A 25,816-nucleotide genomic window follows, 5' to 3' on the forward strand; every position below is an offset into this window, starting at 1 on the left:
GGATCACACAATTCATTTTTTATTTATTAAAAACGATGAAACAAAAACTTAAGAAAAAAAAACATTAATATTACCATATAGGTTCTTACGTCCAACTTCCATGCTCGTTAACTTACAAACAAAAGTTATAGCTATTTTCATCTTACATCATTTAAATGTTTCCTTGTTTAGTATAACATGTATGATGAGATATTCGAACTTACGATCTTTTGATCATGATGTTTTGAAAAATAGGATCTATACCGTTACCTAAAACATGCTTATTCCCACGTATGTAGCTTCGATATATCTCCCACTCTTTATTTTTCGAGTAATTGGTAAAATGAATTGAATTAATATCTCCATCATCTGAATCAAGTAATGAAGTCATGTAGTTGTACAATCGATTCAACTATCAACGTCTGCGATGGTAATAAGTGTATTGTCTATAGAGTCATGTTTAAATGTATATAGACAAGTCATATTGTCACTAACTACTCAATTTAATGGCAAAATGATAGCTATAATAATTTGTTTAATCAACAACTTAAATATAAATAGTTAAAGTATAATAAAAAAAACAACAATTATATAATTGTTGATATTTACACTTCAATAAATTTGATTAAATTACTATGTTTACTTTGTCAAATCAAAATTAAATTATATATAATTTTGGTTAGATTTTGATACCATGCCATATCATTTATAGCACAAATCAAACTATTGCCACGCATAATTTTTGCCAATAAAACTTTAATAATAAATATACATTTATTTTAAGCTTATATTATTTTGTTTTTGTTTTTTTAGTTGTTTAAAAAAATTGAACTCTCTCCGTGAAGTTTTAGAGGTAAAAGTAAAAAGCACTCCCATAAAAGATTAGGAAAAAAAGAAGATGGCATAAAAAAGAACAAAAGGAAGAAAAAATAAACGCGAATAATCATTAAAAATAAAATATGATACACAGCTTCTTGGTTGGAATGTTCACTTTGGCAATAAAATATGATACTTAATGCAAGTAAAAATGTAAAGAATGTTATGCGTGCAAAGGAAAACGAAGAAAACCTCAAGTTTACCGCCAAATTCAAATACGACAAACCCTAAAGTTTCCCGCCAAAGCGCTCCGAAAAACCACCAAATCGAACCGAATACAGAACTCCATCTCGCAGTTCCACAAGCTAGCTAGGTCTCAAGAAGTTCGAATATCCCTACACGATAAGTCCCGAACAACACTGTGAAATGGTATATGCAAAAGTGGGGACGAACCCTAAATCCAAGGCTAATCAGACTTCTAAGCTCACGAAGAATGTGTATCCGATCGGTGGCATCCAAGTGGAATTCCCATACCGGCCATACGGTTCGCAGCTCGCATTCATGGGCAGAGTTATATCAACCCTTGATCGAGCCCAGCGGGAGGGCCATTGCCACGCATTGCTGGAGTCTCCGACTGGAACTGGGAAGTCGCTTTCGCTTCTGTGTTCGAGTCTCGCTTGGCAGAAGAGCTACAAATTAAAAAGTCAGGATGCTAATTCCTGTCAGTCGAAGCCCGCTCCAGAGGCTGCGACTGATCCTCTCGCTTTTGGCGGTGGATTTATTCCCGAAGTGCAGCCGTCAAGTAAGTTTGCATGTCTGCACCCTGATCGTCCAAACAACTTGAAAACGCGATTTTGGTTGCATGGTCAGATCGTTTCAAAGAGGAAACTAGCTTGGAGTTCATGCATATTCTTATTTTTTTTCGACTGAATTTACCTTGCGACCTCTTTAGGCTTATATATTGGGGATATATTTATGGGCATTACATATATTAACATAGATTTTATATGCTGGCTGCCTGCAACAAAACATGCTCGTGTTCCAATACTGTTATTTTTTGGTAAATTGGATTTGGGTCTGATGTTGAAAAAAAAAAACTTATCATCCTTTCAAACGATTATCGAAAATAGATATTGTGGAATGCGGATGCTGGCAAGATTTTGTCTTACATGTGGTTCTTTTTCATCTGTACCGAAATTTCTACCGATGGAAGGACCTCAATTAGCAATAAAGTAACCGCGTTCACATCTGTAATTATTGTTTTATTTATTTATATAATTTGACTGGAAAAATATCAGCAAATCATTCTGAGGAATATGTTCGGTTTTCTAGTGTCTGTAAATACGGAGTCATCTCATCCAGCGCCAAACAACAAAAGTCAGAAGAAAAAGACAACCCCAACTATATACTATGCCTCGTAAGTTTCAATCTATTGCAATTTGAAACAAGGCTGGGATAGTTTCATATCGTTTAACTCCTCTACATTTGATGCTATTGCTATATGTTGTCTTATTCAAGGAGGACACATTCACAGATATCACAAGTGATCCGTGAGTATAGAAAGACTACTTATCGAGTGCCCATGGCAGTGTTGGTATGTCACCTCTCACCTCCTTAATGTGTTGGTGTTTCTTTGTACTTGTACTTGTATAATTTCCTGACGATGATTGTACATTGATTAAATTCGAGATTTTCAATCAGTTGGTTTCGGTTGTAAGTCGCTTGGCTTCCAATGTTGGCAGCTGTGGTTCAGTTGCCATGCATTTCTGGATAGTCTTCCGTAGGTCTCACTGTATTTTTATTTTACTAACCCCCCCTTTTCCCTCAGGCATCAAGGAAACATTTCTGCACAAATCCTTATGTACGAGGGAAAGAGAATATAGATGAAGAATGGTGCATATTTCTCTCCAAAGGCACATTTTCTTTGTTTGTTTGCCTTTTTCCTTAAATAAAATAATTTCATATTCTCTTTTTCCTTGTAAAATGTTTTGAAACCTACCAGCAAACTATTATTGAAGGATCAGGATGCAGGATGCTGTGAATTTAAGTGAGTTATCTTTATCCTTTATTTCCCTCAACCCAATTTATTTTGCTCTCACGTATTAATTAATAAATCAATTAGCAAAGGGAGATAAATGGTGCATTGCTTTATTTCTAATAACAAGCAGAAATGCAAACAAGGTCAAAAGTCATCCAACCCTTCAGAAAGGAGGTTGTCATGAGGTTCACGACATTGAGGATTTGGTGAAAGTTGGAGAAATTGTAAAAGGTCCATCTTTGAGTTTTCAGGTGATTAACATGCCTTTTGTTGTCATCACATGTTTAACTTGGTCTCTCTGCCCTTTCCAGGTTGTTCATATTATGCAGCTCGATCTATGGCAGATGATGCACAGCTGGTGTTTTGCCCATATAGCTATATTATCAATCCAGTTATTCGAGGAGCAATGGATGTAGATATTAAGGGTGCCATTGTGATCCTTGACGAAGCCCAGTATGTGTACTACCATCAATAAATTCTGCCTTTTATCTCAGTTGGAATGGTAGCTTCAGAAGATAGCTGGCAAATGCAGGCAATTAATTAGTTTAACATGTTTTCACTTTTCAGCAATATAGAGGATATTGCTCGTCATGCTGGTAGTGTGGATGTCGAAGAGGATACTTTAAATAGTAGGTTTTTGAAATTATACTATTTTGTTTGGCGATCTCAGAGAAATTTTTTCTTATGGGTTGCATTCCACATCTTTCAAAGAATTGCAGATGGAATTAGATCAACTATGTCATACTGATTCTTTGGTATACCAGCCACTGTATGAGATGACACAGGTAATTATTTATAATTATTCATAAAGATCACTAATCGTCTTCAAAGATATTTTGAGATTTGGAATTGCTATCAAAGATATTTTGAGATTTAGAATTGCTACTGAACTTTTAGGATCTCATAAGTTGGATTGATCAGAGGAAGACCACACTACAGAAGCGTGAGTTTCAGCATTATGTCACCTGGTGAGTTATGAAAGAAAGCTTTACTGGTTTTGCTGTAGCTTGTGATATCTCGGTTGCATATAGTTTGTCTTTGCATAATATTGTTTATAATTGTGGTTTATTTTAAACGTACTATCATATAATTAAACTTTTCTCATTTTAGGCTCCTTGATCTAAGAAAGAAATAAATGTAAAATGATTTTCTTGATGTAGCAAGGGTGTTTTATGCATTTTGGGCGTAAATTCCAGATTAAGTGTGTTTATTTCTACACTTCAAGCTGTTGAATAAACATGCATGTTTAGTTTATTTTCTTTCCCAAAAATAGTAGTTGAAGTTAATTTAAGAATATCTGTTTATGAGATGCATATCCCTACGTTCATGAATGTTGTAGTTGGACCGGCAATCATGCTCAAAGAGAGCTCCAAGAAGCTAATATAACTCAACAATGCTTCCCAATTTTGCTTGAATGTGCAACGAAGGTATGTTGGTCTTTTTGGGTTCTTTTAATGATTATGGGGGATCTTTCATTTCGGTCTTATTATCTTAAAGTTTCACCATATGCTTGTTTAGGCAATTAAAGCAGCTTCAGATACGGAGTCTGATACTGCACATTTGAGTGGCCTGTCAGTGATAACGCTGGAAGGTAAGAGGCTGCAGGGTACAGCTTTTGCTTTATTTTTATGTCAAACTTTCAATATTGACCTATTATAAATTTATTTAATGCAGGGTTATTTTCTTCATTGACGTATTTTTTCTCAAGAAATGGTTGCCACATGTCAGATTACCAGCTTGCATTACAACGCTATGTTAAAAGAGATCCTGGTAATCAGTTGCTTAGTCTTCTGTTCAATGCATTGGCTGGCAAGATTTTTCAGTCGATGATAAGAGTTCTTGGTACCTTTTGTAGTTTTAGGAATAAACTTACGTTGGTCTAGAAATACAAAAAGGAGACAAACCATCCTCCCAGGAGCTGATCAAGCTTTTATAAAGAGCTTTGATCGAGATATATCAAAAAAGGAGTTAAGTTGCAAAAAATTACTAAAAGAGAACACACCACATGAAACCCAAAAACTTATCTTACAACGTCTAATTGATCACTAAAATCCATATTTAAATATCATCAAATGTCCGATTATGTTTCATCTGAATTTCCCAAAATAAATCTTTAATAGAAATAAAGCAAGAATTTTAACGTGGCCACACCACAGGTTGACACCACTGTAGACTGGAAAGGAAATGAATAGTTATAGGGTCAGAAAGGTACATGTCGTAATAACTGCTCAGTTGGAATGTATTCATTGAATGTACAACTCAAGTCCAAGTTGTTTGAATCTCCCCTCTTTTGCTTTTCTCCATCAAGAAGCAAATCATATGTATCCTATTTGTTACCATGTTGAGATTCCTGTTCCCAAATCTTCATCGTTGCTTGAAAGTATCAAAGAAATACATTCCTTTTAATCTTTACATAGTTCTGATGATACAAAGCTGTAGAAAGGTTGACTTTAAATTGTACTACTAATGCTGAAAGCCTGAAAGAGGACTTTTAATCACTCGAGGGAAAAAGGAAGAGAAGAAATTGTCTGATGGTACCTGGAAAGAACTAACTTGCTTTTTTCCAGTAAAGACATTTGTCACTGAATCTTAAGCAAATTATTGGCACCTTTTTTTTTCTTCCAGGAAAAGTTTATGTTGAATGGACGCATACTTTAAGTTTGTGGTGCTTGAATCCAGCTGTCGTATTTAGAGACATCGCCGATCTTTCGTTATCAGTTATCTTAACATCTGGGTGAGCATCTAAGACTTGAAAGGTGGAACATGTAGCATATAGTTTATGAAAACCACAAAATATCCTTTTTATTCTTGCATTTCTCTACTATGCTCTTCAGCCTGATTGAATTCATTTTTAACATACCCTCCTTTCTCCTGGAAGAATAGGCTGACTTGAAGTTTCTCAAGATTTTTAGAACATCATACTGAGCCGAAAGTTTGAAAATTGAAATGCTTCCTTAAAGTGCTTTCTCTCTTCCCTACATCTTATTCTTTTGGTGGGATATATCATGTATGGTGCTTAAGAAGGCATTTCAACTATCTAATCACGTCTGATTTCACTTAATCAGGACCCTGTCACCTATGAATTCCTTTTCATCTGAACTAGGAGTTCAGTTCGGAACTTCACTGGAAGCTCCTCATGTAATTGACGTGGAATCTCAGGTCCAAATGGGCTTTTCCTATCTTCTGGTTTGCCTATTCTAGCAACTATTAATTTTGACCTATCAATAACTATACTGCAGGTCTGGCCAGCTATTATATCAACTGGTCCAGGAAACTATCCACTGAATGGAAGTTATAAAACAGCTGATGGATATGCATTCCAGGTATTTTGGAATTTCATGACTGATACATAACTTATTATAGGATTGTCTGGTCTTATACGTACCAGTTGTTTTCTCAAAGGATGCTCTAGGAAAATCTTTGGAGGAGATATTTTTGATCGCTCCTGGTGGCTGTCTTGTGTTCTTCCCTAGTTACAAGCTGATGGAGAAACTCCAAAATCGTTGGTCTGAAACTGGTCAATGGTCTCGACTGAATGCAAGGAAGTCCCTTTTTGTTGGTAAGATAAAAATGGGAAAATTTATGTCAACTCAGGCTAGTTTATTTACTTCCTGTTGTATTTTGTCAATCAAGATGGGTTTATTTACTTTCAATTTTTTTCCATGTTGCATTAAGAATGTTTTGCATGGTTTCATACAGAGCCAAGAGGAGGAAGTCAAGAGGATTTTGATTCCATTTTGAAAGGTTATTATGATACCATACGTCTTGGTGATAACTTTGCAGTCGGGAAGAAGAGACGAGGTAAGAAGGTTAGACCCAATTACCCGTGTGTGACTGGCTGTGAAAATCCCAAGGAAGGTGCGGCATTCTTTGCAGTTTTCCGAGGAAAGGTGTGTTCCTATTGGTTACTTAAAAACCAAATGCTTTTTCTTGTTTCTTTGTAGTATCATTAAGACCTTGTTGTCCTGAAGGGATAAGACAACCATGAATGTCGGATATGCAGCTTCCAGTTTGAAAGATGTTTCCATGACTTTATTTTTTGCTGTAGTAATCTGAACAAATTTTGGACATCTTGATGCCTAAACTGACTTAACTGATGGAAATTCAAACTTGGATGCATCTTCTGTGCATGATGGTTTTTTTTTTTCCCGCATGACAGCCTAAAACCATCCGTACTAGAGGTAACGTTATGTTGTTTATACAATATAAAATGATGGTACCATTAGAGATCCAGACTAGATGATCCATTCCTAATATTTATGCCGTAACCATGTATAATATTCTTTTTCAAGTGTCACCAGACTCTTTTTTTGGATAATGATACTTAGTGTCACCAAACTCTGAAGTTTGCTTAAAAACCTGCCACATTGAATCTGAGCTAAGAGTTGCTGCATCATACATTTTTGTAGCGGTCCACTTTTTTTTTTGCCTTTTGGATGAATGGAGATCAACTTCAGTAATATTGATGGCTAGTATTGTATTGTATTTATTAATTTCTTTAGGGGACTCCTGTTAGGGCACTATTAGTGGCTAGCCAAAACCATTAACCTTTGTCTATGATAGACTTCAAATCAGATTGGCATATATGAGGGGAGAAGAAGAGGAAGCATTAATTTAAAAGGCATGCCTAGTGCCTTGTTGAGGATGCCAAGAGGCACCCTCGTTGTGGAATGTGCCTTGGTGTGCCTCGCATTTTCTTTCTATTTTTTTTATTTGAAAAAAAATAGAAATATGTAAGAACTTCATCCAATAATGATCCAGTAGGTGGAAGTTACCAGTTTCAGAATGATCTGGATTCAGCTTGCTTCTTGAAAGAAACTATGATCTTTAATGATCCAATAAGTTAATGTATGATATAATTTACATGTGCTAAATTGACTTGTGCTTGCAGGTCTCAGAAGGAATAGACTTTTCTGATGATAATGCTAGAGTGGTTGTATCCTTTCCTTTTCCAAACAACACCTACCTTTCCTTGGGTTTGGGAGTGGCTTAGATTCATTATATCAATGAATCCATTTGAATTGGAAATCATAAAGTTAGTCAAGTTGAAAGGTTACTTTTTTTTTTCTATAAATATTTTTTATGGAAAGTCTTAACTAACATATACAGATAATTGTTGGAATTCCATTTCCAAATATGTAAGAACTTCATCCTTAACTTTATTTTTGAAGAAAATATGTTATATTATATTTTGACTATTTATTTTCAATTCCTGCCAGAAACGATATTCAAGTTTCATTAAAAAAGAAGTTCAATGACACATATAAACTGTCCAAAAATCTTTTAAGTGGAAATGAGTGGTACTGTCAACAGGCCTTCCGAGCTTTAAATCAAGCTGCAGGTATGGCTTGTAACTGTTCTCATTTATTTTCGTGCTTGTGAAGTAGTATCATGAAAAGTTACCTTGTCATATTGTATAACATTTTCTTTCTGCAGGACGTTGTATTCGACACAAGTTTGACTATGGTGCCATAATCTTATTAGGTAATTGCTTTAATAATTTCACTTGTTCTATCTATTTAAAATTTGAGCTTCACTGGTCACTAGTTTTGTATGTATGCACGTGATTGTTTGTGGGGAAGAGGAAGAAGTCTACATATTTAACTTGAACAGAGGTCCTCCAAAAGTTGCTTGGAGCTGCCATTTCTTGGCTGCCACATTTTGTTAGTTTTAGGGTTTTGATATTTTCTTGCTATGCTGATAAATCTGAAATGTCCTTGTCATTCTTGAAGTATTCTCTTTGGTAGACGCATAAGCTTATTTAATGTACAGCTTCCTCGTAGCTTTTCACAAGTTAATTTTTGCAAATAGATGAGCGTTTCCAGGAAGAGAGGAACAGGACGTACATTTCAAAGTGGCTAAGAAAATCTGTTAAACAATGTGATAACTTTGAACTGTCAATGGAGGGGCTGAAATCCTTTTTCGGCAACATAAAGGTCTGGAACATATTTCCTTGCTTGTGTTATTTTCTTCCTTTACATACTTTTATGGTCAGCCAATGAATTGCTGTAAATCGTTGTTTGGCTTTATTTCAGGAGCGCATTAACAAGAGTACAGAAAGTGACTTGCAGAAATCTGAGAATGAGGAACACATCACTTCCACAGACCCTAGTAGTTTTAGAAGAAAAGAGATTGAGAAACTTGACAAGTTAAATTATTGTGGGCAGAAAGTTTATACAAAAATAATGAAGTATGACTCCCCTTTTTCTCAACTGAAATCTCAAGGTGACGTTGAAGTTCAAGCTTCTTTTCAGGCTCGTGAGGATGCTAAAAACTGCATAATTGATCTGGAGTGCTGTGTTGAAGAGGACACGAGGTAAATATGGATTCCCTTTGCTTATGGCATGACTGACAGTTTAGTATCTTCCTATATTGCTGCATAATTTGATTCAACACTGACAACATTTATTCAGGAAAATTTTCCATTTTTGAATTGTACCTTTTTTCCTTCACTCACATGAATTGTAATTAGGCAGAACCACTACTGGTTGCAGGAACCATGAGTTTCTATCTATGACAACCGTCCTCGAAGTTCCAGATTCACCAATTGTGCAGGAGACTCCTTGTGTTGATGTTGGAGGTGTCACTAGTCCAGGAGACTCCAAAGATGGAAGATCAAGTTCAACCATAATCGAGGCCTATTCTGAGTTTCCTGATCAATTATCTATTTATTCATTACCTTTAACCAAATCAATAAAGTCTACTCTTACGTCCGAAACTTCAATGCTACATACTCCTGAAAGAAATGTTTCTTCAAATGGCTACAGCTTTGGACCAGAAATAGAATCTTCTTTGAATATGAGTGTAAATTCCCATACCCAGAAAAGGAGGAAGTCTGTGGGTTTAACAATTGCGAAATTTGTTCAAGAAGAGTCTGCTGTTGATCCCAAAACCAAAACTCCCGAATGCAATAGTGTGGACAGAGGCTCAATAATCAGCAGAAATTCAAATAGCCTAAAAGATATTAGTTATGAGATTCTTCCCACAGAAAAGAAGTCTAAGAGTTCAAATGTTCCACAACTACTCAAGCTGAATGACTCCATTCCTGTTTGTCCGTCTTCTGGCCCTCCTTTGGACAAAACGTTGCATCTGTCTTGTGTACTTTGTAGAAGCCCATTGGGCCGTCCGGAAAACCATTCATATGTGACGTGCTCATTTACAATGTCATCAAAAACACACTTAATATCTATATACAAGGAAAGGTTGAAGCCTCAAACTGCCAATTCATCAAGTATACCAGTTCTTATGACAGACATCATGTTTGTTAACCAGCCGCTCCTAGTTAGGGCTTCAAAAGATGCAGGATGTGGTATCTGGAGCAAGGAGGATGGTTGTGTATTCAATTGTGTCTTTTGCCCCTTCTGCCCTACTGACAATTGTATTGGTGTACAGATCATGGCAACTGATGCGTCAAACATTCAGTTACTTAATAAGGTATGTTTTAGTCAATATTTCTTAAATTTCGTGAAGGTTAAGATGAATTATCTGTGGTTGTTCAACATCTCAAACTTTATTATGACAGTTTTACCCACATTTTTTGATGATATTTCTCTTTTCCCATCATTTTGCCTGCTTAGGTGATGTTTTACTTGGAGTGTTTGGAGATCCAAGATCTAGAAGCACATACAGGAAAGGCTTCACTAAACACGGTTAGACTGATTTAATTAATCATACGAAAATGATTTTGTCAGATGCACTGGAAATTCTTGTCCTACTGGAGGGAAGTAAACATGTTAGTAGAAGAGAATTAATTGGTAGATGAGAAATCGAAGTAAAACTAACTAGTTACCGTGTACACAATATAGGCACGAATTAAAATCAGCATGATGGTTATTGGTTGGTTACTTAAGATTTCCAAACTCTATTGCAGGAGTTATTACCTGTTAGTAGCTCAGCTAAGAAAAAGTTGGCCGTCTTGGAACCCATTGAAAAGTTTTCATACTCCCCTGGCCCGCTAACCTCTGGAGGCTGGAGGTCTACAAAATTGAAGGCCAGAAGGAAAGCAACGTCATAGAAATATTCATCAACATTCTGCATGGCCTAATTTAACCACAGTGCTGCAGTAATGGTATAATGCGAGAACTGGCCATTTTGATTGTTCAAATTTACAACTCCAAGGAATGCAGCTGAGGTGGGAAACATCGGTGCATGTCTGGACAGAAGAATCTCTTAATCTATGTTCATTTGTACTACAATTGTAAATTGACTGCATATTTATCTTGATCATTTGTTTCCGGGTTGTGAAGCCCTCTGTATAGTTTCTGCATGATTGGGTATGTCACACTGTCATGCTGTTTTAGATAGAATAGCATTGTATTGCCCAAATTTGTTGTTAAAGAATCCCCAACCAACGGTAGTTTAATCTACCTTCCATGGCCCATCTATAAATAGGGATTTTGGTGAACTTGGCGTTTCTGGTTTAACTTTATGTTCTCTTGTAAAATGATCTTTTTAATTTAAGAGAAATAACTTGGCCGTGAATGTTGATCAGGATTCTGGATTAAGTTGCATTATGTACTTGTACTGTCTAGCCATTTGGCTGGCAGATTTATCAGGGACAACAGCAGAGCTATTGGAGTTTGGCAAGATCTTGTGCAGTGGCTCCTAAAGTTCATATCAGCTTCTCAGGGAGACGAGTCAAATACAAGGACAAGGGGGTCGGTTTCCATTATAAATACATTGTTTATGATTACCATTTTATTCCTATTTATTTGCAGGGTTCAGGTGAGCTGACAGTTTGATACGTCTGCGATCCCAATTTGATAGCTTACTCTTGAGTCTTGACATGATTCAGGAGCAAAATTAGTCGTAAGTCATGTTCGATCAAGTAAGCAGAATTGTAGAAAACACAACAATTTATACTACTAACATATTTAAATCCTTCAAAATTTGGGTTCAAGCCGTATTGTAATATATGTAATTCATAACCACGTATATAAAATGCCTCACAAGCAGCTTCAAAATTTAATTTTCTTTTACATGCAGTGTAATATTTACTATGTCAGTTGTGGTTCGCAAATTCCCCCAAGATGAGCTTCAGTACGATCAATCAAGCACATGAGTGGAATGTTGGAGGCATCACTCAACCAAGTGATACCCTTCACAAGGATGGTAAGGAGTATAGTCGTCTGGTACGTTCATTTTATCATTTGACAGATTATTTCCTGCACATGACAAGTTGAACGTAGAAAGTAACAAGTCATTCAGAGATGCCAAGACAATCAAAATATGTATATATCTTCATGTTTGATTCAGCATGCCCAATTGTATAACTGCTGCAAGAAGAAATGTTCAAATGTATAACTGCTGGAAAGTGCAGAAAGAACGTACTATGATTCTGTGTTGGGGTCATCTGACTGATATGACCAGATCCGAAAGACTGAAACATGGGTTCCCCTTTATTTGATTGGGCATCAAACGAAAGAAATTCAGCACCTAAATCAGATCTCTGAGAATACATGTTGCTCGACTTCGGAACAAAATCTTCATAAGTTTGGAAGGCTTCTGGTTTTGTCTTTTTCTCCTTTGGAGAATCAACTTCTGTCTCTGCTTCTGAGTCTGCATTATTTGGTTGTGAATTTGCTTGCTTTCTTTTTGAACGAGCTCTTCTGTTCTGAAACCAATTATAAACGTTTGCTTCTGAAATTTGACCATGTTGTGTCAGCTGGAGAGTTATATCTTTGATCTTCTGTTTGCTTGGGGTCCCGTTGCCCTCATCAAAGATCTGCTCAAGAATTTGAAGCTGCACAGGTGTTGGCGTCCACCTCTGCCTAGCAGTGATCTTATGGCCAGCAGCAGATGCCATTATTGGATCACAGTACAGATTCCCTAGCCTCATTCCTGAAAACCAGACATTAAAGTTGTCAAGGAGCAAAGTTTTTCTTTTTTTGCCCCGCAAGAGATCCATTTATCCAGTTATGTTGGACCATCAAGGATATTGAGACCATGAAAGAGAAGCAGATGGTCCTGATGATAAAACAAACAGCTAGGTCCTGCTTAATCGTACAATTCTGGTTTGTAGCAACAACAGAACAGGTAATATTAAAGTTTAAACAATCAACAGAATAGACGAGAAGACTTTCTGTAACTCAAATTTAGTCTTCCAGTTCACTTACTGTACTCCAATTAGACCTAACCCAACTAATCTTGTAGGTTCAAACGAAGTGAGAAGAAACAGAGAATCCATGGGAAACAGTAATGCAAGAAGATGGGCAGAATTAATTGAACAAAGCTGGAACGATGACCCACAGTGCATTCCAATATAGAAGAAATGAAAGGAAGAATGAACAGGGTGAGAAAGAGAGAGAGAGAGAGAGAGAGAGACCTGCAAGGTCCTGCTGGGCGGTGATTGCCTTGTGCATCTCCACAAGCTGCTCGCATATGGAAGCATAAACAGAGATCTGTTGCCTAAGGAGCTCCATTTGCTCATCCGTCATCACCTTGACGTACAGCCCACCAGCTCCATCGGCGTTACTCAATTGCTCCACCTGCATTTGCATTTGCATTTGCAATTGCTCAGTTTGAATCTGTTGCTGCTGGTTCTGCCACTCCATCATCCTCTTCTTTTTCCTCTTCCTCTGCAACTTCTAGGTTCTACGTCCCATTCTCAGCTAACCCATTTGGCCATTTCCACGAAGCTCTCCATTTCCATTCTCCTCTAAGCAAAGCAAAAAGCAATCAAATGGAAATGGAAGCGACGCAGAGGAATTGGATTGGACCCTAAAAAAGAAGGAAAAGGCGTGAAAAGCGCGGTCAGAGTACTGTGCTGTGCTGGACATGCCACGTCGGACGCGCACTCTTAGCAGTAATTGCGCAGGTCGCGGCGGGTCTTCTGAATCTATGGGTTTGTCTGTATCTTCTTCTTCTCTTTGCTTTGCCACGACGGCAATGTCTCTTAACATTTAGCGCCCCCTACTCGCAGGTGAAGCACGTGGGAACCACGAACCAATGCACTGTGGAATCCGCTTGTCTTGGGATCGACTTGTCGGCCGCAGGTAAGTTGGTTTGGTGTCGTCAAACTGCTTATTGGGTTATTCCATGCAACGTTCGTTTTAGAGTTCAGACAAATCAAAAAGTTTGGACCTTTTTTTTTCTGATAGAAACCACCGACTGAAAATTCAACCCATTCTGGAACCTCCATGTGTCGGAACCTAACCAAAGGGATTTTCTTTTAAATTTTTTTTTTTGGACCGATTAGAGTAATTAAATAATGTCAATTTAATGGATGGAGGTGGTGAGTGGTGACCATATTATTAAATGACCACTATCCTCTCTCTCTCTCTCTCCCTCTGATGAGTTGATCGTAGACCTGCCCGTAGAAGATTATAAAGAAAGACAGGAGAGAGGGAAGAAAAAATGGAAATTGGTTCCCCCGACTTGAAGTACATGTAAAAGAGGTTACGTGTACCTTTTATTTATTTATTATTATTATTATTTTTTACTGGAGATGTTACGCGTACCTAATTCGACGACCATGACCTCAAAAAAGAAGAGTTTTTCTTTTATTTATTTTTTGAAAAAACTTTTAATATTATGGAATATAAAGTTGCAAATGAGCTGAAACCTTTCTTTTGATTATTTATTTTTTTAAAAGTCGATTATTGATTAATATTGATAATGTATAATTAATCCGGATTTATATGAGTGGTAGACTAGAAACTATTATTTATCTATTAAAAATAGCTAATTCTAATAACTTAGTTTAACTATGTGCTATTTGACATTTATTTCTAATTAAGAATTATGTATTCGATTTTTTTTCCTGTTTTTATTCTACTCAAAAGAAAAAAAAAAACTAATTTTCTAGATCGATTAAACTTCTAAAACAAAGACTACCTCAGAAATTATAGCAAAATCTTTTGAAATGAGAAGATTAAGAGCAACTCAAATTGTCTAGACGTTAGCTGAAGGAATAATAGTCCTTATATTCTTCCTAGATATTTCACTTTGTCGTCGATATATAACTATCCAAGTGAGAAAATTTATCGACATTTTGGTAAATTTAATTGAAGCCTTTTCTTTGTCCCTTCTGATAACGTTGGATAGATTTGATTTGTCTTCTTTATAGCCAATGTGGTTTAAAATTTCCCGGGAATCTACCAAAATTCAACCCATTCCGGCGAGGCTCATACTCCGAAACGGCGGCGGCCGGAGAGAATAAGAACAAAAAAACATGTTCTTGCCCGGCGACAAAGCTCAGATGACGAGCCTTCTATCTCCCTACCAGATGGGACGCTTCTCTCTTTCTCACAGGTCAGAGTAATAAAATATCTCCTCTCGATCATGCCAAGACAGCGAACATGTGTCTGAATCAATCTATTCTTTTGTTTTCTTTTTTTTGTTTTTCAGGATTGTTTTGGCGCCGTTGTCGAGGTTAAGGTCTTACAATTTCACGGCTCAACCGCATGCCGCTCTGTATTACTCTCAGAGGACGACGAAGGGTGGTTTCATGATCGGAGAAGCCTCCGGAATCTCCGATACAGCTCAAGGGTACGTAATTTCTTCCATCACTTTATTTTATATCTTCAACGATGTTTCCGTGCCCCAATCACTCCGTTTGAATTTGAATATATTTGAAGTTATCCAAACACTCCTGGAATTTGGACAAGAGAGCATGTGGAAGCTTGGAAGCCAATCGTGAAGGCTGTTCATGACAAAGGAGGTATTTTCTTTTGTCAGCTCTGGCATGCTGGAAGAGTTTCCTATCATGGTGAGTATGATTTTGTAGCGAGGGTGGAGCCAAAAAAAAAAGGAAGGAGGGGGCACTTGCCCTCAATTAATTTGTCGAAAATTCCTAGCTTCCATGATTTTAATGTTTTAATTAGATAAGCTACATTGAATTTACCTGCTAACTCCAAATTGGACTGATAAGAATCATGGTGTTATTGGGCTGAGAATTAGGATTGCCTTATCATGGACTGTTGCTTACTTAACACAGAGTCTTCTCTGTAATAGCTTTTCAGCCGAATGGTCGTCCTCCAATATCGTGTACGGACAAGCCACTAACCACTGAGAAGCAAATATGTGGAAGCATTGTACCGGAATATCCCGTTCCTCGACGACTGACGGAGGAGGAGATTTCTCAGGTGGTCAACGACTTCAGGGTTGCAGCCAGAAATGCTATTGAAGCCGGTAAGACAAATTCCATTTTTTAAATAAAATAAGAGAACCCAATTGAAGTTATACAGATCCCATGTGGAAACTTTGATCACTAATCAAAACAAAACAGGTTTCGACGGAGTTGAGATTCATGGAGGGAATGGGTACTTAATCGATCAGTTTCTCAATGACCAAGTCAACGACAGAAGGGATGAATATGGAGGAAGCTTAGAAAAGCGTTGTAGATTTGCTCTGGAAGTGGTAAAAGCTGTGAGTGAAGAGATCGGGGGACACAGAGTCGGAATCCGGCTGTCGCCGTTTGCCGACTACAACGACTGCGGTGACTCCGATCCCGAAGCTCTAGGAGCGTTCATGTGCGAGTCATTGAACAAATATGGGATATTGTATTGCCACATGATCGAGCCGAGGATGATAACTCAGTTTGAAAAGTGTGAGACTGAAAAAAGTTTGTTGCCGATGAGAAAGGCGTTCAAAGGAACCTTCATTGTAGCCGGAGGATACAGTAAGGAGGAGGGAGAGGACGTGATTGGAAATGGTGGGGCTGATCTTGTTGCCTTTGGAAGATTGTTTTTGGCGAATCCGGATTTGCCCAAAAGATTTGAACTTGGTGCTGCTCTTAACGAGTACGATCGGAGTACCTTCTACACTCATGACCCTGTAATTGGCTACATTGATTATCCATTTCTAGAACAAACAACTCGCCTTCACACTGGTCAGTAAGAAGAGTGGATCTCAAATGAATTTGACAAACAGTGGACATTCTGACAGCGAATTTATTAGAAATGTCATGTGTCGTTTCGATGATAAAATAATAGTTCCTACTGATTTTGAGTTGAAATGTTTCCGAATGAAAGCAAATGACAGGCATTCATGGGCCATTGGACATGAAGAAATTATCATCTTCAATACAATTACAGTTTACCTTCTTTTTAATGAGAAAATGGATCATATGACATTATTCAGAGATAGAAAAGGCTTCAGACAAACGAGCAGGTGAAGGAATAGTTAGGTTTCTCTAGCTAATCAATTTGAAGAGCACTCATGTTGGGCTGTTGAGTGATTTGGAAACAAGGAAATCAACTATTAGTTTACGAAGTTGTTCAAATTGATACCATACACAGAAACAATAAAATTGTAGTAATTACCAAGTAGATATTTGGTTCAATCTCAAGTTTTATTAATAGATTTATCAACATATTTTATGTTATAAATTTTGTATAGTTATCATCCGTATGAAATCCTTCTGACATGTTGACCATACTCGGTGAAAATGATTTTTTTTATACATATATATTTTACTAATGTTTTGCAATACTATAGGAATGTCTAACTTTAAAATCTTAAGCTCCATTTTTTCTGCTGAGCCGCACGCCGCTCTGTACTCTCAAAGGACGCCAAAAAGGGAGGTTTCAGGAATCTCCAATACAGCTCAAGCGTACGTAATTTCTTCGTCGATGAACATCAGAACGTTCACCGTCAAACATGTATGACAGATGATCTTTAAGATTTCTGGGCAAAAACGAATACTTATTTCCAATTGCAATTCTACAATTTACCTTCTTTTTGAGTACGAGAACGAACATCTGACATTAGCCAGAAAAGGAAAAAGCTTCAAACATACGAGAAGAGATCAAGTTCGGCCCCAATTATCAAGTCATACTACTATTGGTTGAAAGGATTGCTTAAATCTATAATGATTGCATGAGTACAAGCTGTAGAACTTGGCCCAAAGTAGAAAAAAAGAAATAGAGCGAATTATTGGGTGCATCTTCATCTCCTCTATGTGGAGTGGAAAGTTGTTGCCATTTCAGTTGAAAAAAAAAAACATAGTTGGATTGGAATAACTAACATTGTAAGGTACAAGACAGATGATCTCCCATTACAACCATTCGTTTCTGAATGCACAAACAAAATAACAGGGAGATACTAATATATTTGCATGATATAAAAAACAATTAACAGGAAATGATCAGACCATTAATATAGAACGATCAAGTTCACTGACAGCCTAAATGACTTTACTACCATCTACATCTTCATTACTCGTCATCTTCCTCCTGCAACCACAAGAGAGAAATGAAATAAGTGAAAGGGTACAAAGCACAATAATGACTGGAAAAAATTCTTCAACCCACTAACCTCTTCGCTGCCCTCGTCTCCATCCTCATCATCATTCACCTCAGACATGGACTTCTCAGATTCATCTTCTTCAGCAGCATTGGCTCCACTGGCCTGAACTCAAATGGAGCAGGGAGAGATAATGAATTTACAAAATAAAATACAGCTGCAAAATATAAGATTCGGAAAGTTTTCAGTACCTGTTTCTTGTTATAGGCCTTCATATTTTTCTCATATTCAACCTTCCTCTTGTCAGCCTTAGCAATGTAAGGTGCTTTTTCCTGATATTATAAACAGTAATTCAGACAGAGTTTATAATACCAGGAGAAATTTAGAAAATACTACGAGAGGTATCACGTACAGCATCTGACAATGATTTCCATTTCTGTCCAGCAGCTTTACCAACCTGATGGTATCATTTGTAGGTCAATTATAACTGCTCATTTCCATAAAAGAATTTATATAATATGAAATGGGGACAAGAAAAAAGAATTGACAATTAGACAAAGGTAAATAGCTTACAGCGGATACTGCTTTGTTATTCGGATTCTCTTCATTAAACTTCTTCCTGAACTCCTCCCTTTAATTACAAAACGTGCAACAACATGACAACACAGATTTTAGATACGTAATCGACTTACAGATAAAACAAAAGAACGGGTCCACTAGCTAAATACACATATAACACAGAGATCGTTTTGTTGAAAGCCGGCTTATTTAACATCCTTAAACAAAAATCACCGAAAACAACTTCATAGTTCTTTTCTTCCTTGTTTGCAATTTTTCCAACTCTACAACCATCCGAATGAATAATTTGCAGTCAAGCAGCGTAATTCAGACATCTAAAAGTAAATTGAAAAATGAAATAATTACATAAAAACGAAGAAGGCACTGGCCGGCCGCTTAGGTTTGTTAGGATCCTTCCCTGCTTTCTTACCCCGTGTTGCGCCCGCTTTGGCTGCACCTTTCTTCACAGAAAGCCTACAAAAAAGATCGCCAAAACCGATCAATCAAAAAAGAAAAGGTCAACGCATAGCTTTTACAAAGGTAATTTAAGCAACGAAGCTTCTTAAATCTAGGGCCGATCAGAGCTATAAATTAAACACATCCGACGGAGAAATAGGGCGAGAAAAAAAAAAAAAAAACTCACTTCGCGTCTGCTTTCTTCGACTCGGACTTCGATTTTCCACCTTTCATGTCGAATCCTGCAGTTATAAGATCGGATCAGCAACAATCTCGAAGGAAAACAATGAAAAGACGTGAAATTAGGTCGGAATTGGAAGGAGATCGATGAAACGAACCTCGGTGGGGGGCTCCGGAGCGAGGCTGGGTTAGGTTTAGGGTTTGAAGAGGGTGGAGGGAGCGGACCTGCGTGTGAGGAAAGGGGAACCGAAAGATAGTAAAAAGAAGAGAGATATTAAGTCCGAGAGGCCAAATTGAAATTCAATTGCGCACCAAATGAAAACAGGGGTTTAGGCGGGATTCTAAATTTATTGCCACCTCATCAATCCGCGCACTCTCACCCTATTGGCCCACGTCATCCAGAATTTAAGATCTCTTCCCCTTCTCTCTGTCTCCGCCCCTTTGTGTTTTCTCTGCTAATATTCGTTGGTGGTGCGACTACCGCGGGGGAAAGGCATCTCTGAAAGCCTCGTTTTTCCGAATTTGGGCCTTAATTCTTAGCCCGCAAAAATAAGCCCAACATTGAGCCCGTCTTTTCAAATTTTGGCCCAAGAAAACGGCCCAATGTTGAACGTGAGGATCTTAAACTTCAGCCCGCAAAAGTAAGCCCAATTTAAAACCCAGTCTAGCCTAAAAAGATGTATATTATATTATTATCATATATATACCCTTTTATTTTAAGTAGTTTCCAATATTGTCCCACTATGTCTACTGGTTTCAACTTTAACCTTTAACTATATATTTTTTGGCAATGGTATTTGTCAAAGTATTTAAAAATTTTAAACTTTAAAGCGACAATTAATTTTCCTTGAAACAGCGACAATTAGTTATTAGTATGAAAAATACAATGTAAATAACAGTTTTTTGAAGAATAAAAATATGAAATGTTTATTCATAAGGGTAGTTTTGATAATGAAATGGTATAAACAACACCATTTAGGAAAAAAGAAAGGCCCAAATTAGAGCCTGTCTGTTAATATTTGGGCTTTATTTTATAGCCTGCAAAAGTCAGCCCAAAGTGAAACCCAATAAAAGATATGGGCCAGAAAATACTTAAAGCCCATAGCCGTAAAGAGGGCCCAGTTGTAAATTTGTAACTGCGTTCTCTCTTTCTTTGAAAGCACGTTATGCCGTCATGTGATTCGCACGTGCCTAGAAATCGCTGCATCGTCCGCCGTGAAAACTGAAAATTAATCGACCCCCTGCGTTTCGGTGGTGCGAAAAGGGGACGAAGAATGGGCGACGTGTCGAAGACAACGATGAAGAAGAGGAAGAAAAAGGGGCGCCCTTCTCTTATAGATCTTCAGAAGCGCTTCCTCAAACAACAAAAGTTGCAGGAACGGCACAGTCAACCGCCTAATGCTTTCAACTTTGCCTCGAACCCTAGGACCCCGTCGTCTCGTCGGGATCGTAATGTTCACCCGGTGGCAGAGTGTGTTACCGGCTGCGACGGCGGCGGCAACGATGACGATGACGACGACGAGCGCATAGAGAAGAAGCATAAGCCCTTGCTTGGTTTAACTTCTTGTCAAAACTATCCAACATTGTCCGCTAATCCTTTACGAAATCCGGCCTCCAATAGCGAAGATTCCGAGGCGGCCCTCAAGCGTCGCAGAATCGGCGCCCCCCAGTTTGGATCCTACGAAGTGGTGATGAACTGTCTCTATTCGATCGTCAAAAAATATTTTAAAGCATTGGTGGAACGGGAATTTGGTTGTTTGAAAAAAAAAATTCGGCGATGATTTTATTCCTGGAATCGTATGTTTTTTTTTTAATCGAACGAGATTTAAATGTTTGTTAAATTTCGCGCGTAAATTGAAGATTCTGGAAAACTTTCTGTCAGATCGGAAGTTTGTGGGGTGTGTTTGACTCGGTCAAGTTTCACCTCTATTTTATTTTTGAAATATGGGAGGATCGTTGTTTTACATATATTACTTCTTTATTTTATAATTAATTAATTGTATGGAAGCTTTATGAACCAAAATAATGCGCACACACATGACAGCATCCACTTGAGAAGAATTAATTTGTCTTTTCTATAATTATTTCTGTGTTCTCTGTTCATGTATCAAAGCTGTATCTTGAGCCCTCTGCTGCAACTTTTCTCGAACAATTCTTTTGCCCAATTCACTTTTTTAAATAGTTAAATATTATCTCGAAATCCCCTCCCTCTCCCAAAAGTTCTAATATTGTTTTAACGCCGAGATTAACTTAATTTGCAGAGTGAAAAAGCTTTGAAAGCGACAGACACTGAACATGGTATCGAATTCTTAACTAAGCTCAGTTGTTGCTGGAGATGCGCTATTGTTCAACTTTATTTGCTGATACTATTTATGTGTGGGTAGGGTCGCAGGTGGAGTCTGGCCCCACGACAACTTTGCCAGACAAAAAGTTGCTTATTTTCATCCTTGATAGGCTTCAAAAGTGCGACTGTTCATTTGTTTCTTATCGTTTTCCCTCATTATTGTTTGCCATTTAATTATCGTTTTGAGTAGTGCTCTCTGTTTTCTTCCAGAAAAGACACCCATGGAGTGTTTTCTGAGCCCGTGGATCCAAACGAGGTGCATTTCTATGACCATATTTTGTTCGGTTGTTTTTAAATATCCAGGCTTATTCGGGTTCATGTTTGATTGTCTTACAGCTTCCTGATTACCATGTCATTATTGAGAATCCAATGGATTTTGGGACTGTGAGGGCGAAATTAGATGGAGGAGCTTATGCAAATTTGGAACAGTTTGAGGTGGCTACCATAACTTTATAATTGCACTATTAGTTTATGTACACCTGGTTTTGATGAAGCCTCATTTATACAGTTTATTTTCCTCATTGTGTGTCAATTTTGTTTTTCTAAATCTAAATTAACTCTACACCTGATAGACTTCCAATGATGCATACATTTGCTAATTTTGTAGTGAGACTTTCTGTTCTTCCACACGTCTCGTCCTCTCTTCCCATTGCAAATTGTCTAATTATTATGATATTTGACATGTGGAACTCGTTTAGCTGCCTGCGCCACAACCATGTCAAAATGTTGTCAACCATCTTTGCCCTACCTGTGTTTTCAGAATCTTCTGTCTTCTATTGGGGCCATGACAACTTGGCCTTTACACTGCTATTTTGTAGGAAAAGAAGTGCATGGTTGTCTATTTTACACATTGTGGTTTGGAGTTCAAGTCTCTGATATGTCCTAATCTGGATGTGGTCTTGATTAAGATCAGCGATGACCTGTCATAATATCTTGAAAACCACTTTGATGGGATTGAAGCTGTACCATGGATATTAATTTTTCATGCTATTGTCCAAAAAGTTGAATTGAATTATTTTATCTGTTTTAGTGTTATTAACACACCGAAATTGTACTCAGAACCTAAGAATTTGCTTATATTTAACATGACAGGTTCACTTTCTTATTATACAGGAGGAACTTCTTTTATTCTATGACCTTTGTTTCTCAAAAAAAATATATTTGATGTTGATTTTTAAGTAATTTATCATTATTATGCTGCTTGGATACAGAGGTAAGTACTAACATTTTATCATTCCAATCTTGCAGGAAGACATTTTTTTGATATGTTCAAATGCAATGAAGTATAACACTTCAGATACTGTTTTCTACCGTCAGGTTTAGACCAGTCTGGACTTGTGTTTTTGAATATTATGGCTTTTGTATTTGTCAGTATAATTCTTGGATTTACTGTTTAATGTTTTAAAGTTTACTTTATTTTAGGCAAAAACCATACAAGAACTTGCAAAGAAGGATTTTGAAAATTTGAGGCAAGATAGTAGTGATGATAGCGAACCAGAACAGAAAGTTGTGAGGAGAGGTAGGCCACCAGGAAAGAGCCAGAAGAGATCTCTTAGTCTTGGCAACCCTATCGAAAGTATTGGAACCGAGTTCTGCACACCACCCACTACTCTTGCTTCTGGATGTGATGATTCAAACAGTGTAAATGGTTACAATTTGAGAAGATCACGCTCTTCCTTCAGGCCCTTGTCTTCAGATCCTCTTGTAAGGACATCTTCTACGACTCAACATGGTGAAACTTTGGCCAGCTGGTTGCCTGAATGGAAAAATGAATTTCCAGGTTTTTTATACTTCATATTCCTATAAAATATCTTGTGGCCAATCTTTGGAGGTTTGTTTCAACAAACTGAGATTTTTTCCACTTGTTTTCAGCTTCAGTTTTGAAGGGTGTTCTTAAAAGTGGGAAGAATGATAATATGGCTGTGGATGAGAATAGACGCGATACCTATAATCATTCATTGCCCTCTGGGAATTGGCCATCTGTCTTTGGGGACTTTGATGGAGACTTGAAGCAACTAATTACAGTACGTAGAGTCATTCCACATTCTTTGCTCTTCTTCAATGTTGAATATGTACTAGACTACAGTAATTCACATTTATTGTTTTGGAGAAGATCTGTTGAATGATTGTGGGGTCGTTTTTTTTTTCTTTTTTTGTGTATCTGGGGGGGGGGGGGTCCATTATTTTTTGTGGTGGGATTTGGATGAGTCTTGATCGGGTAGTTCTGTTGTAGTATAGGTAAATCTAATTTTTGTTGATATTAAGCAGGTAGGTTTGCATGCTGAGCATGGTTATGCCAGAAGCCTAGCTCTCTTTGCAGCCGATCTTGGTCCTGTAGTTTGGAAGATTGCTTCCAAGAAAATTGAAAGTATTAGTCGGGAGCTGGGTTTTGTATTGACACAAGAAATTGAAATGCTACGGCAGCCGCGCATGTTGCCTATGGATGGAGGCTCCTTGTCAGACACGAAAACAGTAGCAGAGAGCGCAGGCATTCTTCCATGTAAAAGTATATCCGGCTCCAACTTTGGTATTTCGAGTAATTTTTTGAAACACAGTGAAGATACCGAAATCGACAGAGAAAGAAGTACCCAAAGTGAGACAATATTGCTAGACAGAAGTAGGGGTGGGATGGCATCTACAACTTGTATACCGAACGAGGAGAAAACCGTAATTCCTTCAAACATACACCGCAATTTTGTTCCCCATTTTTCGCCAGAAATGAGAATGGTAAGACTTGATAGCATTATGGGAGGGACGTCTTGTTCAGATGACTCTTCAGTGCCTTATCAAATGCATTGTACATCTCCTGCTCACAACACTGCTTCTTTCCAAATCCCTTCTGGTGATATGGACTTACTGAGCCTAGTTAAAATGCAAAGGCTTTCAGAAGATGGCTCACACTCGCAGCATTCACCGGCTCGTGTCTACGTTCAAGAGTTGATTGAAGCACGTCGAGACGAGAAGGGGCTCGGCGAGAAAACACGTTGGCAAGAATTATCAACTCATCCTGTGCTGGATTCGGTCACCTTCAATCCGGACCTCAATTTTGGATTAGGCTCATCTGTAGCACCCAGTTCCAACCTGCAGATTCTTTCACAAATTCAACCAGATTTAGTATTGCAGCTGTGAGGACTGAGGAGATGTTATTTGGGATTTATACAATACAAGTAATGTTGCAGTTTTGTACAGAGATAGTAACTTCAGTCCATCTCTCATTTTCTCGATCTCTATACCATAGGGACTTGTGCAGTTATTGTGTAGATCGACCTCATTTATCTGTGTCATGTGGAGAAAACTAAACCCATAATCAATATACAGTGGAATTTTTAATAACAATGCTGTACTTGTTGTTGTCTAAACAGTCTGATTATTGCCTCTCTAACCCATTGACTAAATGATGTCAGTTCAATTATACTGTTCTTCATTCAAATTTTGACTGTAAAAATGATTCCATCTCACCATGTTGAAGAAGAGTTCATAATTCTATTCCATCTAATTTTTTTTCTTTTGGGGTTATTAAGATTTAATGGACCTCCCATGTAATTCTGGTCCCAGACAGCCAAACATTGAATGCTGAAGTGGAACCAGACAGGGTTTCCAGTTAAATAGTTTTGTCAGTCTCCTAAGTCCAGCGAAGCTGAAAATGAATTGGCTGGTCTTTCTCGACACTAATATCCTAGATTTGAGTCAAAATCTATGACCACCATTCTTCACATAATACAACAACCCAATCATGTGCTATTTTTTGTTTCAATTTCTGTCTTCTTTTTCCCTTCTTTATTTCTTTTTTTGTGGGGCCCACCTAGTTGTTTAAGTAGAAACTAGCGATTCTTGAAAAAAAAAAAGAACCTTTTTTTTTTAATTGAACAAAATAATATCACTGTTGACAATAACCACAACTTTGCTTCTGTCTATGTCCATCCAGTTGGCGCATCAAGCTTCACTGCCATTTTCAACTGAAACCTTAAGAAAAAAACAATTAACCAATTAATTTATTGATAATTTGAATTTCTAAGCAGCATTGCATGTGATGTGAATGCGTTGCACTTGCACCGAATTTCTACAGTTCTCCGTCAGGTTAGATTTAACGTCCGTCAATGGAGGAAAGGCGTTGACATGGGTGTGAAATTAAAGTCAAACACGACAACCCACGATTCGAACCGGACCGGAATCAATCGGACAGTGTCAATATCGTAAATAATAGTGCGGAGGAAGGGCAGTGGCGTAAACCGGTCGACCGGCCGACCGGAACGTTTAAA

At 37.6% G+C, this 25,816-nt stretch overlaps 5 protein-coding genes across 11 annotated transcripts; 3 read left to right on the plus strand and 2 right to left on the minus strand.

The window, feature by feature from the left end:
- Positions 1-1,029: 1,029 nt before the first annotated feature.
- Positions 1,030-11,237, plus strand: LOC111007117 (uncharacterized). 5 transcript variants are annotated; one of them, XM_088119892.1, is made up of 27 exons: positions 1,030-1,597; positions 2,128-2,212; positions 2,314-2,389; positions 2,624-2,688; positions 2,798-2,842; positions 2,961-3,064; positions 3,145-3,286; positions 3,401-3,462; positions 3,545-3,618; positions 3,731-3,801; positions 4,173-4,260; positions 4,352-4,424; positions 4,508-4,603; positions 5,459-5,567; positions 5,899-5,992; positions 6,073-6,156; positions 6,236-6,392; positions 6,533-6,723; positions 7,725-7,769; positions 7,943-7,971; positions 8,053-8,174; positions 8,270-8,317; positions 8,645-8,769; positions 8,869-9,149; positions 9,310-10,267; positions 10,411-10,482; positions 10,704-11,237. In XM_088119892.1, exons 1-27 carry the CDS (start codon positions 1,222-1,224, stop codon positions 10,845-10,847), a joined length of 3,816 nt encoding a protein of 1,271 aa, XP_087976018.1. In that variant the 5' UTR covers positions 1,030-1,221; the 3' UTR covers positions 10,848-11,237. The 5 variants fall into 5 exon arrangements, with proteins under 5 accessions (XP_087976018.1, XP_087976019.1, XP_087976020.1 ...); XM_088119893.1 differs by having other exon boundaries at positions 2,964-3,064; XM_088119894.1 differs by having other exon boundaries at positions 1,031-1,597; positions 9,328-10,267.
- Positions 11,238-11,670: 433 nt separating this feature from the next.
- On the minus strand, positions 11,671-13,539 carry LOC111009420 (WUSCHEL-related homeobox 8). Its single transcript, XM_022282609.2, has 3 exons — positions 13,158-13,539; positions 12,164-12,673; positions 11,671-11,997 (listed from the first exon to the last, which is right to left on the minus strand). The coding sequence occupies exons 1-3, from the start codon at positions 13,387-13,389 to the stop codon at positions 11,912-11,914; spliced, it is 828 nt and encodes a 275-aa protein (XP_022138301.1). The 5' UTR covers positions 13,390-13,539; the 3' UTR covers positions 11,671-11,911.
- LOC111016681 (putative 12-oxophytodienoate reductase 11) lies at positions 13,539-17,819 on the plus strand. Of its 3 annotated transcripts, XM_088119897.1 has the most exons (7): positions 13,539-13,676; positions 13,755-13,827; positions 14,901-15,085; positions 15,182-15,322; positions 15,412-15,542; positions 15,788-15,964; positions 16,062-17,819. In XM_088119897.1, exons 3-7 carry the CDS (start codon positions 15,006-15,008, stop codon positions 16,670-16,672), a joined length of 1,140 nt encoding a protein of 379 aa, XP_087976023.1. In that variant the 5' UTR covers positions 13,539-13,676; positions 13,755-13,827; positions 14,901-15,005; the 3' UTR covers positions 16,673-17,819. The 3 variants fall into 3 exon arrangements, with proteins under 3 accessions (XP_087976023.1, XP_022148034.1, XP_087976024.1); XM_022292342.2 differs by lacking the exons at positions 13,539-13,676; positions 13,755-13,827 and adding an exon at positions 14,215-14,229; XM_088119898.1 differs by lacking the exons at positions 13,539-13,676; positions 13,755-13,827 and having other exon boundaries at positions 14,685-15,085; positions 15,412-15,494.
- Positions 17,764-19,529, minus strand: HMGB2 (high mobility group B2). The gene is made up of 8 exons (XM_022286896.2): positions 19,372-19,529; positions 19,221-19,275; positions 18,944-19,051; positions 18,593-18,650; positions 18,432-18,476; positions 18,271-18,351; positions 18,092-18,184; positions 17,764-18,009 (listed from the first exon to the last, which is right to left on the minus strand). The coding sequence occupies exons 2-8, from the start codon at positions 19,265-19,267 to the stop codon at positions 17,992-17,994; spliced, it is 450 nt and encodes a 149-aa protein (XP_022142588.1). The 5' UTR covers positions 19,268-19,275; positions 19,372-19,529; the 3' UTR covers positions 17,764-17,991.
- A 702-nt stretch (positions 19,530-20,231) lies between these two features.
- On the plus strand, positions 20,232-24,916 carry LOC111009072 (uncharacterized). Its single transcript, XM_088119896.1, has 9 exons — positions 20,232-20,901; positions 21,475-21,511; positions 21,598-21,676; positions 21,768-21,813; positions 21,894-21,992; positions 22,806-22,874; positions 22,980-23,337; positions 23,430-23,581; positions 23,826-24,916. The coding sequence occupies exons 1-9, from the start codon at positions 20,488-20,490 to the stop codon at positions 24,684-24,686; spliced, it is 2,115 nt and encodes a 704-aa protein (XP_087976022.1). The 5' UTR covers positions 20,232-20,487; the 3' UTR covers positions 24,687-24,916.
- The last annotated feature ends 900 nt before the right edge of the window (positions 24,917-25,816 follow it).

This window comes from Momordica charantia, assembly GCF_013281855.1.
Source record: "Momordica charantia cultivar OHB3-1 chromosome 11 unlocalized genomic scaffold, Mcharantia_2.0 BLBB01000011.1, whole genome shotgun sequence".
Classification (NCBI taxonomy): domain Eukaryota; kingdom Viridiplantae; phylum Streptophyta; class Magnoliopsida; order Cucurbitales; family Cucurbitaceae; genus Momordica; species Momordica charantia.

What these genes read in the sequence shown, in the direction of transcription:
- HMGB2 (XM_022286896.2), bottom strand. Translation starts at nt 19,267, where the DNA reads ATGAAAGGTGGAAAATCGAAGTCCGAGTCGAAGAAAGCAGACGCGAA. An exon ending in TCGAAGAAAGCAGACGCGAA is followed by an intron (nt 19,052 to 19,220) that starts GTGAGTTTTTTT and finishes TCTTTTTTGTAG; the next exon opens with GCTTTCTGTGAAGAAAGGTG. An exon ending in AGGCCTATAACAAGAAACAG is followed by an intron (nt 18,185 to 18,270) that starts GTACTGAAAACT and finishes ATTTGAGTTCAG; the next exon opens with GCCAGTGGAGCCAATGCTGC.
- LOC111007117 (XM_088119892.1), top strand. Translation starts at nt 1,222, where the DNA reads ATGGTATATGCAAAAGTGGGGACGAACCCTAAATCCAAGGCTAATCAG. An exon ending in TTTCAGCATTATGTCACCTG is followed by an intron (nt 3,802 to 4,172) that starts GTGAGTTATGAA and finishes TGAATGTTGTAG; the next exon opens with TTGGACCGGCAATCATGCTC. An exon ending in GTCAGTGATAACGCTGGAAG is followed by an intron (nt 4,425 to 4,507) that starts GTAAGAGGCTGC and finishes TATTTAATGCAG; the next exon opens with GGTTATTTTCTTCATTGACG.
- LOC111016681 (XM_088119897.1), top strand. Translation starts at nt 15,006, where the DNA reads ATGTTCTTGCCCGGCGACAAAGCTCAGATGACGAGCCTTCTATCTCCC. An exon ending in ATCTCCGATACAGCTCAAGG is followed by an intron (nt 15,323 to 15,411) that starts GTACGTAATTTC and finishes ATATATTTGAAG; the next exon opens with TTATCCAAACACTCCTGGAA. An exon ending in CAGAAATGCTATTGAAGCCG is followed by an intron (nt 15,965 to 16,061) that starts GTAAGACAAATT and finishes AAAACAAAACAG; the next exon opens with GTTTCGACGGAGTTGAGATT.
- LOC111009420 (XM_022282609.2), bottom strand. Translation starts at nt 13,389, where the DNA reads ATGATGGAGTGGCAGAACCAGCAGCAACAGATTCAAACTGAGCAATTG. An exon ending in CGCCCAGCAGGACCTTGCAG is followed by an intron (nt 12,674 to 13,157) that starts GTCTCTCTCTCT and finishes TCTGGTTTTCAG; the next exon opens with GAATGAGGCTAGGGAATCTG. An exon ending in GACCCCAACACAGAATCATA is followed by an intron (nt 11,998 to 12,163) that starts GTACGTTCTTTC and finishes TGTCATGTGCAG; the next exon opens with GAAATAATCTGTCAAATGAT.
- LOC111009072 (XM_088119896.1), top strand. Translation starts at nt 20,488, where the DNA reads ATGGGCGACGTGTCGAAGACAACGATGAAGAAGAGGAAGAAAAAGGGG. An exon ending in AGCGACAGACACTGAACATG is followed by an intron (nt 21,512 to 21,597) that starts GTATCGAATTCT and finishes ATGTGTGGGTAG; the next exon opens with GGTCGCAGGTGGAGTCTGGC. An exon ending in ATGGAAAAATGAATTTCCAG is followed by an intron (nt 23,338 to 23,429) that starts GTTTTTTATACT and finishes ACTTGTTTTCAG; the next exon opens with CTTCAGTTTTGAAGGGTGTT.